The 13323-nt window shown below is 40.5% G+C and overlaps 1 protein-coding gene across 1 annotated transcript in view; it reads right to left on the reverse strand.

Moving 5' to 3' along the window:
* GSAP (gamma-secretase activating protein) overlaps nt 1-13323 on the reverse strand; it is a 49323-nt gene that overhangs the window by 5184 nt on the left and 30816 nt on the right. Inside the window, exons 20-27 of the mRNA XM_067316778.1 lie at nt 13107-13232; nt 12611-12666; nt 12161-12192; nt 10420-10481; nt 8648-8743; nt 3180-3250; nt 2524-2618; nt 1012-1131 (exon numbers count right to left, since the gene is read on the reverse strand). Of these exons, the coding sequence (XP_067172879.1) occupies nt 1012-1131; nt 2524-2618; nt 3180-3250; nt 8648-8743; nt 10420-10481; nt 12161-12192; nt 12611-12666; nt 13107-13232 (658 nt within the window). The remainder of the gene's footprint in view (nt 1-1011; nt 1132-2523; nt 2619-3179; nt 3251-8647; nt 8744-10419; nt 10482-12160; nt 12193-12610; nt 12667-13106; nt 13233-13323) is intronic.

A 13323-nucleotide genomic window follows, 5' to 3' on the forward strand; every position in this document is an offset into this window, starting at 1 on the left:
AATATTTCACTTATCAAGAAAAAATGGACACAGATTAATACAGTGCACTGCATCCCATTTCTTGAACATTGGAGATTTAGCATGTTACAAGGAAATGTTGCAGCTGCAACAAAATGCATAACTGTCAGAGTTAAGTCACACTGCAATATTGCTGTAATCTAGGAACAGATTTGGATAAACTTAAACTACAATTCTCTCTTCTTCCCCTCCAATTAAAAAAAAGGCAGTTAACATGGGTGTGATCATAACTGTGTGGAGAAAATGCCAAGTATCTCCACTCCCCGTTTTGTTCCAAAGCCCTAGGCCCTGATCAATCCCACTCTACGCATGCTAGTTTGCTCCTAAGCCTTTCCTGCTGAGAGGAAACCCGCATACAGACCAGGATCTCCTCTGGATGACTGGATGAGTCCATACAGGACTGATTTTAACTCCCTCCTTTGCTAACGTTAAAGTATATTTAGAAGACATTCGTACTTTGATATACCTCAGCATTTACCAAAAATATTGGTATGCTGGGTCAGGTAAGCTTTTGTTTGCTTATTTTTCTTCTTTCCAACACAGAATTTCTAGCCATTTGCAAATCCCAACACTAAGATTATCTTGCCCAAATATAATTAAAGCAAAACCTGAGGACTGGATAGCAGACTGATTTCCTTTCACGCAGACACACATTTTTGTAATGACCAAAATCCCCTCCACAAGTTCTACGATGATCATCAGCATTCATTTTTCAAAGAATTAGCAAATGGAAAAAATGACCAGCTGAAATCTGCCCCCCAACACCCCAAAGGTATTTCACTGCCTGCAAGGGTCACTCATATAGTCTGCACCCTAATTTTCTCCTTGCAGCTGGGCAACGCTTTCAACTACACTCTTCACTGAAATAGCACTCTGGGAGAGCAACTGAATCTCCTGGGCAGTAAATCTTGTGTCTGAGTTCAAATGGTTGAAAGGACATCACTCCCAATCAGCTGGCAGTTAAACAGATGAAACACATTAAACTCACTGCACCTTTCAGCAGTTTCCTGACACACGTTTCTGTCAAATGCAAGACTCCGTTATCGATGTAGTGCAGGAGAGTGTGCAGAGGGAGACATCGAACACCAAGCCCCAAGTGGAGAGTGTGAAAACCTATGAGAAGGAGACAAACTTGTTTAGTACACCAATATATATTTTTTCTAAAACGTCTGTAATTAGTGACAGGCATTACACTAACTAAAGCTTTCCTTTACTTCTTATTTTCCTTAATTTCTAACTGTTTCTAGTCGGTGAGGAAAAACAGTTTTATCAAAAGTTACGTAGTCTTGTTTCAACATCCTTTACATTCTCTCAGCTACACCCTTGTCAGAAAGAGGAAACCAAGGGAGACTGAAAAGCAGGCTGCACAATCAAATATCTGCAAGCTTCCAGCTTATATCCAAATTATGCCATTAACATGTGTTTTATTTCTCTTTCTTCTCAATCAAAAACTAAAGGTCTCATCACACTCTCTGTAGCTGCCATCCACACATTTGCACAGGCAGCAAGCATTAAGACTTCAGTTTCCCACTTAACTCAGACAGATGATGGTCTTGTGTCACACGAAACCATCACATGGCAATATTTCTCCACACACAGTATAAGTCTGAAGTACAACCTCTGACCAAAACCAGTTTTGAGCTTGAAGACAGATCAGAAAATGCAAACCAGAAGAAGATTCAAACAGAATCAGAAGGCAGAAAGGGACTGGAGCCTATTTTATGTTTTCTGATCAAATTCGGAACACCTTCTAATCAGTTTCTGCCAACCTGTATTTACAGGTAGGCCTTGGTTCCACAGCTATCAATATGACAGCAAGCCAAAACTTTCTGTACAAGCATTCTTAATTGGATTAAAATTCAGTCCAAATCTACAGAGCTTGGCTGTAAATCCCTGTCTGCTTTGGCAAATTAAGTCACAGCAAACCTAAACATTCAATGTTAAGAAGTCTTTCCTTTACAAAAAAAAAAAAAAAAGTGCTTTGAAAAAGAGTGTAAGCCATTATGAGAAGCTCTAGGAAATGAAAGTCTACTATCTTGATCAACTCTTCCATCTAGGGTGGGGGCAATCCTTTCAGGACAAAATTAAGAAAACATTAGCAGGGCAGCAGCATGATAAAACACACCCATTGTTTTTCCTCCAGGATAGAATTTTCCCTTGTAGCCCTTGACACTGAAGTCCAGTTGTCTAAGAAAAATAAATACACAAAAGAATTCTAAATCTTACTTCTGAGCGAAGGCTGTGCCCAAGCACTCCACTGGAGTCTGAAAACAAAGAACTAAACCTTTAATTTGCTGTCTCTGTAGTACCTACTTCGCTTTGTTTCATTTTGTTACTTGTGTTTATGGAGGGTCTTCCCCTCCATAACTGTGTTGAATAGATTTCAATAATGCCAAAGTTAACCTGACACACATGCTGCAACTCATGCTTTTCTGGGAGGAATTCAGAGCATTGCCCTCCTCACACATGGATTAAAACTGAAATATCCATATCCATAGGACTTACCTGGAGGTAAAGGCAAGCACATGCCATTTGCAGCTTCCAGAATCCGACTCATGATGTGGAACACTGCAAACTCTGCTGCACTTCCTCGTTTATCACTGCATTTAACAGAGTAGCAACTTATTAGTAACCCGAGATGCCCACAATCTCTTGGTAGCATGGTCAACTTGTTGTATAATACGTGCACTAAATGCATGCATTTTGGGTTTATCACCATGGGATGGTAGGTCTGTCACCTAGCAACACTAGCTATTCATCTAAATGTGGATATACAAGTCTTCATGGTGGCTCCTTTCCCCCACTACCACATATTTACAAGTCTCAGTAATACCTGGTAATAACATCAACAGGTTGAAATATGCTGAGTGCTGGTATAAGTGACTTCAACACCCATTACCCAGCTTGAGAGCACTGAGAATTCAGCAACTCTGAACTCGAGGCATACAAATGCATATAGGATTAATACTTATGTTGGCTTAGACAGGGCCAGCAGGATCTTTAAAAACAGTAAATGCTCATACACCATGTCCTATCCCAGTTAAAGATGACATTCACAGTACAGTAAACACTGACTGTTCAAGCAGTAAGTACTGTTGAACACCAAATTATGCCCATATTTTAAAAGATGGGCTGAAAACTTTAACAAATTACTTGCTCACAAGCAGAAGATGCAGGAATGAAGCTGGTATCTCCTCCAAACTTCTTTCATCATTCGATGGATCAAATTCAGCTAAAACAAAAAAGCAGAACATGTCTAGGAGTCCTTGTACAACAGGCCCTTAGACTTCATTTGTTTCACACACCAGTTTAGCTTTTAAATTTATCATGGGACTCCTCTTACTAAGCCTTCAGCATTTCTCATCTTTCTTTTCCTAGGTGCTTAAAGTGGCAAATTACTTAAAATACACCAGAATTGCCTGCTTCCAGGAAGTCTAAAATAAGTGCTCTCAGCTCATCCAAGCACTGTGCAACACATGCAGCATCCTAACACATGGTGCTTCTCAGGGATCAATTGATCTCATACTCTTGCATCGAATTCTCAAAGACCTGTTTGCCATGAAATAAAAGCTACATCTCCAAATGGCTGAGCATTTGGCAAGGAGGGGTCCCTATGGCCTAGACAAAACTGGAAGATGTTGAAGACAGTGGAATATTCAGTCTGTTGGAAAATGCCTACAGGAGGAATCACAGATCTTGTACAGGCAAATAGGAAAGATGAGACAGGCAAATGCCTCTCCTCTCCTATGCAGTTTCCTTCTTGTCTATGGGGAAGTAAAACAACCCCTTGGCCACAGAGTTTCTTCCATGCGCTCCCAAGCTGACACACAGAACAGACTGTCAGCATACAAAGCCATAAGCCCTGCTCTCACTTGGCCTTTCTAAGGTTCTGCAGCCTAAAGACAGAAAGTATGCACGGAAGAGCTGAAATAACTTCCTCTAGCCAGGCCCTCATAGCTGTCACATGCAACCACTCTCATATCTGAGTAACACAATGGAGATGCTTCCTGTATGTCTTCTATCTCAGGGCCTCAGAGTGCTCAAATCAATCAATCCCAGGAAACTCGAAGGAAGCAAGTCTGATCCCTGCTTTACAAAGAGGTGTCACAAGAAGTTATAAGCCCTCTCCCCCCACAAGATGGCCAAAATCCAAAAATCCTATTTCCCATTCTCTTTTCTCCTTACAGACTCTGCCCCCTCTATCCTCTAACTTGTTACAGGCTCTGAGTGAGAGGCAAGTAAGGCACAGAGAAGTCCACACAAATAGGCCAAAAGAGGAACTCTGGTCCCCACTAATACACATGAGAGAGCTCTTGGTACAAATCTCTCTGAACTTGGTCAGGAAACTCCACCACGTAGCACCTCTTTCTTCCACCCTTCGCAACTTAATCCAGCCTTGCTCAGCAGGCTGCTGGGGCAGCTACCTGACTCAGAATAACCACCTCATACTTTCCATATCCATACTTTCTGGATGCAGTGGAAAACTCCAGTTTAAGCTCTCAGGCATAGGGCAGGTTTTCTCCACTCATTTTCCAGGCCCAGTGAGGTTATGGAGTCTCCTTCTCTGGAGATATTCAAAACCCGCCTGGAGGCAATCCTGTGCAATGTGCTCTAGGTGACCCTGCTTGAGCAGGGGGATTGGACTAGATGATCTCCAGAGGTCCCTTCCAACCTCAGCGATTCTGTGATTCTGTGATTCTGTGAAATGAGCGATTTCCAGTTTTCATATAAGGGTCAGAACTACCGCACCTGCTGCCAGAACGACCTTCATCTCCAGCCAGCACACAGAGTGCAGCTAAGGCCTGCTGCATGGGGAATTAAAGCTGGATCTGAGCATCAGTGCTGAGATGAAGGGGAGCTTCTTACAAATTTCAGAATCACCTCTTCTTATTTGTACAACAAAAATTATTTTCACAGGCTTGGTACTTCAGAATCAGTATTCTTTGCTTAAGAATACAGCTGACTTTACAGCTTTTGCAGGGTATAGAAAGATAACAACTTCTTAAGAGTCAAGGTCAATTTAGCTATGACAATATACCTAAATCTTAAACACAAGCATGCTCCTGACATGATGTCCTCACCAATGAGGCAACTCACTTTGGAGATCTGCCATAATGGACACTGTAGAAAACACATGGAGAAAGGAAGCCATGTCCCAAACTGTTTTCAGAATGAAAGACACAGACAAAGGACACGAGAGAAAGGAAACGTCTGTTTTCTAGAGGCAGTACAGTCAGCCTCCTGTTCAAAGTTAACCGTGGGTCTCTGGTGGAACCAAACTAAGATTAAACCCAATTCCTTTGCAACAAAACCATTCTTCTTTTAGCAACGATGAGGTACAATATAAGTTTTTTGTAGGCAAGCATCAGAAACCTTGGAGTGCTCAAAACTATCTAGAGAAAACACAATCAACAGTGAGCTGGTGCATGCAGTAGGGCCTAGGCTGACATTTTCAACAGTACCTTGCCGTCTTGAAACATTTACGTTTCTAGGCCAAGGTGCTGAGTAGACTCAAGTTACACTAAAGTCATTAGGGACCAGAAATACTCAACTCCCATACATTTTCTGTAGGAACAGCCACAGAAGCAGCCAAAGCAAGAGCATCAGGAGCAAAGGGAGCAAGACAAGGCCTCATTGTCTTCCAGATCCAAAACTGTATAGGGGATATGAGGGAGTTTTCTTCCTTCTGAGGAAACCCAAATCCAAATGGAGTCTTTTTTCTACTCCTCCCCAGTTGGGAACATTTTTGATAATTAGCTACAGACATCTGCCAAAAAGGTGCAGCCACAGCAGTGACTTTCAGAGAAATTTCTACAGTTTATTCTGCTCTCTCTGCCCTGTGCCTGTCTGTTCACCCTGCCTCCTCTTCCATTTGTTGTCAGGGCAGCAAGTGTCAAGCTACTTCTATAAATTGTTTACTCGCTTCCCTGCCCAGCTGAAACAAAAAGAGTGAGGGGGCAGATATGGAGTAAAGCTGTGTGGGCTAATGGTCTGTGATTATCTGTGATCCTCTCTGCTGTGGGGTAAACAGTGAATACAAAGGGTGATTTGCGGTCTGATGCCCATGCTGGTGAGGGGGTGAGGCAACGCTCAGGGCGAGGTGGAGGTCTCACCACTCAACATTGCTCCACCCAAAACGACACCTGGGGCGAGGCGGGAGTCTTGCAGCCTTGTGTTGTTGATAGGGGCAAAAGAAAAAAAGGCCAGCAGTCATTGACACCCTCTGCTGAGCTCGACAAGGACCAAATATCCCACAGTGTTTGACTCAGCCCCACCTCGCCAAGAGTATAAATTCAGTGCATAAACGATCCTCCATTTTGAGGACAAGAACACCAACCTACGGAGGGGTCGACAGGCCTGGACCTCTCTCCTCCCCAAAACAGGGACGCCTTTTTGGTAAGGTTTGCGCCTCCGACAACGTCGGATGTTACCCCGGGAAAAATACCATTGTTGAAAGCGCTTAATTATCAGTTTGAGCTCAGAAAAAGTAGAATTTGTTGCAGTAAGTGCATTCATCACTGGCAATCCTGAACCTGTTGATCTGTCCCTTTAATAAATTGTTTATTTTGATCAACTTTGTGAACCTGACTCAGTGAAGCCCTTTTGAGGAGGGCTCTGGCAGGCAAAGTTGATTACCAAATTATTGTTCAGCTGTGTGAACCTGACCCAGTGAAAGCCCTTTGGAGGAGGGATCGGGCAGGCAAAGTTGATTACCCCTTTCCCTCCCTTCACGCGACAGTAACAAGCTGAGATAAAGAGACTGTAGGAGAGGTGGGACAGAATATGGGCATACAAACAACTCCTGAAGGTTAGGTGGCACGGGAACTGGTAACTGGGTATATTCAGGCTCTGCAGAACTCCTCTGTGAATGGAAGGGAATTCCCACAGGAATATTTCATTAACACTTCCTCACATTACTTCTTTGTATATGTTCTCCAATAGCAACCAGCCACTAATCTGCTACTCTATGATAAATTGTTGATGCCTCCATGCCATTGCTACTTTAACTTCAGGTAATTCACACAGTGACTACAAATGGTGGAGCCCCATTCTCAGTTACTCCTCTGTTTCTAATTTAACAAATAAAAATATTACAACATTCTATGAAGGCAAACACACAAGCAAAGTCATTTCAAATCCCTCCCCGTTTCATTAGCTGTAGCTCTGCTACACACTGCTGATATCACAGAAAACTGTTAGAAGAATCAAAACAACTCATTCCCCGGGAAAACTTCCAAACATTTAGGATTCACAAAGGTCAGAGATGTGAGAATTTCTGACCAGGATAAGCAGAAACCCAAGCCTAACAATAAAATGATTTCTACAGCTAAAGATCTAGCAACATGTGCAAGCCACAGGGCTTGTATTTGTTTAGAGTATCTTTTCCAAGAATGAGAAGTCTACAAAATAAGAGAATTCTTGTTTTTAGTGAAGTAAAAAAAAATATATATATATAAAAAATAGTAACTGGAAAACTAACGAAGGAGAACACACATTCTGCTTCTTTTCAGCACTGTTTTCACATACAAAACTTTGGATTGTGCCGTACTGTTCCTATTTTAATCAGCCACCAATTTTCCTTTTCTATCCATAAAGATACAGAAATACCAGTGATTACATACCAGTGATTATAGCTTGACCAGCTCGTTCACTGGTAGAGTGAAGCCTGAATATAACATCCAGGCAAGTCAGTAATCTCAGTGGAAGTTGCAGCGGTTCAGAGAACATTTTCATGTCAACAGCATAACTGGCCTGTACAAGACTTCTGAAAAGATGCAGGCACCAGTAGCCTCAAGTAAGTTTCTTGAGATTTCCAGCTCTAGAAAACAACAGTATGGAGAGTTTCTGGCATCCAAGAGCTATATAGACTAAATTCTACTGAATCCAGCACTAGAACAAACAATTGGATTCACTAGTTGCCATGTGAGCTCCTATTGACTTCACTCTGCATTCTGCACTGACAAGATTTGGGATCAAGACGGACAAAACCAGGTACAATAATTTTTATGCACAACAATAGCCATGGTTTTTACAGCTTATTTCTTGAAGTTTCTCTCAAGATGATGAAAGACTGAAAAAATAGGGATTTTGAAAGCAAGTTCTCACTGCAGGTCATATGGATTTGTTTGGGCAAAACTCTCTCTCCTGTTATGCTCAGCCTATCAAAGTCCATATGCAGCACTTCTGAAGATTTACTTCCACACTGCACTGGGGTGAAATAATTTTTTTCTTAATCCGTATTTCCCCCCAGTAGCACTTTCATTATTCAAACCATAAGGCAAATTTATTCTACAGCAAACAAAATGGTTCCAAAGAACACTCTTTTGGTACTTTCAGGATGAGTTCAGATTTCCACTTTTGGGAACAGACCGTATTTGTACAAGTTGTAAAGGGAAATGGTTGTTCTGTATTCTGAGTGCCCAATACGATTCTTTTAAATATTATTTAAGCATTATTATTTACTATATAAATACATATATTATTAAGCAGCAAGATATAGTTAGAGGAAAAACAACTTAAAAAAGCCTCCTCCCACCAAACACATGCTATACACACACAGTATACACCTCCCCCCACCCCTCAACAACTACATGCTTATTCACATTAGTGACTATGGCATCATACTAACCAGATTTGCAACGTAATCCAAAACTATTTGGTCAATCTTCTTTTTTCCTACATACTGTAGATGTCTCATAAGGTGATCCTTTAGCTGAGCGACCATCTAGAAAAAGAAGCGAACAAATCAGTGTCCCTGAGCTCTCTTTAAAGAGATTCAAAAGCTCCACCAGGTGCAGGGCCTGATCAGCAGGAATTAGCACAACTTTCTCCCCATCACAAAACTCCAGTTCACTGAGCCCTCAGCTACTATATAAATACTAAACTACCATATAAATATTCTATATAGTATATATACATGTACACACACACACATATATGTATATAGCTACTATATAAATATACTATAATCCACCAAAACGAGTGCTAAGTTAAACTTTCAATGGCTCTGAAGAGGAAAAGCTTAGATGTCTTAAATTTCTTCAAGTCTAATCAAGTTAAACTTGGCAAGTATTATAAGATGTGCTACAGCTTTCTTTACCTTTCTTCTGAAGAACAGTGGGGAGAAAAGTTTTTAATATGAATGGTGATTCCTGAGAGTATAAGTATTTATTACATACAAATAAATGTGGGGGACTTTACTACAGAGTTAACTAACATCAGCACAACTGCAACGAAATAATCTGAGTGATTTAAGACAACTTCAGGTTTGAAAAAATAAAAATAATAATAAAAAAATCAGTGTACAGAGTCTTTAAAATCAGGTGTTTAGTATGATAAGGTCTGTACCACTACCTACAGTCTCCTCTCTGTAATATTCTCTGACCTCACTTAACTTCTGTTTGTGATTTGGCCCATGCTGGCTCCTGACTGAGAAATGCTATGAATTGTTACCTGTATCAAAGCCCAGAGATCAACTGAGATAAACAGTATCTCTGTCTCAAGCAGTTTACAAGATTAGTCACACTGTGTCAGGAGGGCAATACAGATTTTGGGAAAGCACAGAGAAAGGACAGTGAAGACCTGCTTCCTCCTTCTGAGTAAACTGAAGGGAAGGAATGCAGAGAAGTTTCAGAGGATGTGAGGCAGAATTTGGAAATAAGGAGGCAGGACTGCAATGAATGAAAACACGAGGTGGATTTGGACTGACAGGACAGCGTTGATATGCTCTTCAGAGATGTAGTGCTGAGGCCTTCCAATGCAAGCTGAAGAGTTTAAGGTGGTGATGAAATATCTAACAGTAAGAGACCGAGAGACAAGCCAAGATGTGTATTCAGACAGAAAGAGGACAAGCAGGGGATTGAGACAGGATTTAACATCCAGAAGCATTAGGATGATAGATGAAAGCAGGGGAGATCACTGGTGAAAACGTGCAAAAAAGAAGGTGATCTCAGAACAGTCCTAGAGTGAGGTAGAAGGAAAGGAGACAGCAAAAAGGAGTTAAATAGAGGAGCAGGACAATCTTCCATTGTCTTCTCTGAGAAAAGCAGCAGGTAGGGAAGTCACCAACACAGGTTTTCAGGATACAAAATAGCCTAAAAATAACCAACAGGTTAATATGAAGCGCAAGGAAGATGGAATAACAGTTTCTAGCCACAGAAAAGTTGTACTGGGGAAAGTCCCTTTGACAAATTAACCTTTTGCTACTGTTTTCCCCCTAGGCCTTATGGTATCTTGACCTATTAAGAAGGAAGCCAAGAACTCTGATACTTAGGGAATACCATGTTTATCCTTTAGCTACTCTGAGTGAGCTTCCCCCTCAGCACTGGAACTTATAGGCTTAGTCTTTACATTTGTTGAGGCTGTGCGTCCTCTAGTGTACAGGGCAACAAAAGCACATACCAGTCCCATTAATAACTGCTGCTGGTAATCTTCCTCTTGAAAGAGAGGTGTTAGCCTTTCCTCTGAAATAAACAGAGCAAGAATCATTTAAGGACATGACGCCACAGAAACACCATGAGACTTCAACCAACTTCAAAAGCACTTAAAAACATACATAAACAAATGGAAGTTGTGCTTCTCTTCACTCACCTGAAGAACTAAGATGGGGACAGAACCAAGGATTGTGTAAGAGAAAACTAAGGAATGGAAAATAACCCTGCATCTGCCATCTTTCCCCTCAAATGTTTCAACATTGTTTTTGCATAGAAGAACACAAGCCTGTCACACCATTTCACACTTCATTTGCATGCCCCTTTTCTTTGATATTTAAGAGAAGTATCACATTGTGGCAACTTGGTAGAGCAAAGAAGCTAGGGGAACCACCTGGGAATATCAGTGCAAACAGCTGGATGGCTTTTCTAAGGAAATGGCTGGACACAAAGTAGATATTCCACAGAATGATCTCTCACATTCTCTGCAATGGCCTGGATGCTTCTGTTATTTTGATTTGCAGACCACTATGTAAAGAAACAAAACTTTTAACTACATGGAAGAAGGTAAAAAAAAAAGATATAGCCCAATATCAGCTGAAGCTTAGCAGCCTCCATTTCCTACTCAGTGCTTCCTGTCTACTAGCAGCAAATGAAGAGAAATGATCTACTTCATCTTTCACAATAAAACCAAGTCAGTATTTTTCAGAACTGAGTGCTAAATTCTTACAAAGTTCTTTCCAACCCTCTTTGCTCACTTTGAAATACATTTACTTCACCACTTAACAGCTCAAAGACCTGCAGTGCTCAATTTTAAAGGACCTGAAGAAGGACCTACAGAAAAGATACATTACATTATGCTCATTACTGGCTGGCACCTCTCTGGAAATTCTTGAGGAACAGTAAAAAATATGACTGATTTATCAATGAGCGTCTTTGGAAAACATGCCAGTAGTTTGAACCTGAGGCCACTGGAGTTGATTCAAGGTCCTAAAACTCAGAGTCCCTGGCAATAACCAACTAAGGTGCAGACAACCAGTGCAATGTATTCATTTCCAGCCCATAACATTCTGAAAACTTGTGGCAATAAAATCAGTGGGCAAAACTTAGATCAGCATCATTTCATAGCACACATCAGCAGGGCAGGCTGGAGTCCCAGGAGACTAATGTCTGAACAACAGGAACGTGGTTTACTACTGAATTCAGTTTTACCTACTTGTGACAGTGGAACCAAACATCAAGAAAAAATCTCAAGTTTTCCTGTCCAAGGAATAATCACTACATGTCTGCTTTCTCTACACCATGATTTATCACCTAACCACAATCACACCAACCACAAATTCTATAGTTGGAAAGGCAGCTACAAGTGGACAAGACTCAGCAATAACACGGTGTCATCTATACTCTGCTCCAGGAGAAAAATCCTGGAGAAAAAAAATCCTTAGGCAGAAAAAGTTTTAATGCTTATGTTAAGCTAGAACCTTTATAAAGTAGGAACTTTATTTTCAAAGGACTCCTAGTCAGTACACAATCCTATCACCACTACCAGAGAGAATGTTTTCCTGTAATTTAATAATCACTCATCTTCATCCCTCAAACTCTTCAGTGCTGAAAACACACATGGCAATTTATTTTTCAGCCAAAAACAGCTAGATGGAAATATTCTAACAAACCTTCCAGCTAAGGCCTACATCAGCATAAGTTCTACTTACCACAGTCCCAAGTGTCCAGATGAGACAGCACCCTGGGGTTGGAAACAAAATCAGCTTGTTTCATAAGCATTTCTCTAAAGAATTTCTTTAGGACATTAAAAAGCTTAAACAATTCTTTGGTCTTTCACATGCAGATAAAGAGATCCAAGAACTGTAATTCTGACTACATTTAGTAAACATATTAAATAGCATAAAAAGAATTCTGTCTGCCTAGGTTGCATAAGAAGGCTTCATATCTACCATAAATTCCCTAGTTCTAGAGGCCTGGATATTTCAGATCAAGCTGTAGTGATCGTAAGGACTCCAATACTTGATTATCAGCTAGATAATTTTCTTCAGAACAAGGTATCTGATCAGTTATCTAATGAGCCATACTGGAGAACACATTTAAATCCTTCACCACACTTCAACAAAATAAGAAAAGGTAAACATAATAAAAAAAAAACCTACTTTTTTGCATTTTCAAAAATATTCCTCAAATACGCTGTGGTTCTTCTTTCCTCTTTCTGAATCGTAAACAAACAAAAATCTCCAAATGAACAAACAAACCAGAAGGCCAATTAAAATACTTCCTGATGAAAGGCAGATGAGAAATTAAGTTGATTTCCCCTTTAAATGGAAATAAGCACAGTGGAGCTTTAACCCACCTTTCAACCACCTATGCCCACAGGCACCCACATACATCTAAATTACATGATAATACAGGTTTAGTTTCATTATTTTTGTTTAGTTTCATTATTTTCACAGAATACAACTTACTGACAACAACCTTATAAGTAAAATGACTGAAAGTCTTTACACCTCTCATAACCAGGTTCCCATTTCTTTATCCCCATTACATCCTTGAAGAATTCAAAACAAAAACAAAGACACACTTCCATGTTTAGCTTTAAAACAACCATTTAAAAGACAGCTCTGGAGATTATTTCAATGAATGTATACTTACCTCTTCCGAAAGGTTAAGCCATTCCCTCCTCAGGACATTGTTGTGGTAATGCAAGTGTGGCTCTGCATACTTCACACTTTCCAGGTTTGAGTTAAGTTTGTCCCAGAAGCCTTTAGAGTTTTGAACCTGCAAAGCATTGCAGGGAAAACATGAATACAAGCTGCACAGTTATGGAAATATTTAATCATCTTGTCATTAAGTGATTGGAAAGAATGGT

Source organism: Apteryx mantelli, chromosome 1 (genome assembly GCF_036417845.1).
Source record: "Apteryx mantelli isolate bAptMan1 chromosome 1, bAptMan1.hap1, whole genome shotgun sequence".
Taxonomy (NCBI): Eukaryota; Metazoa; Chordata; class Aves; order Apterygiformes; family Apterygidae; genus Apteryx; species Apteryx mantelli.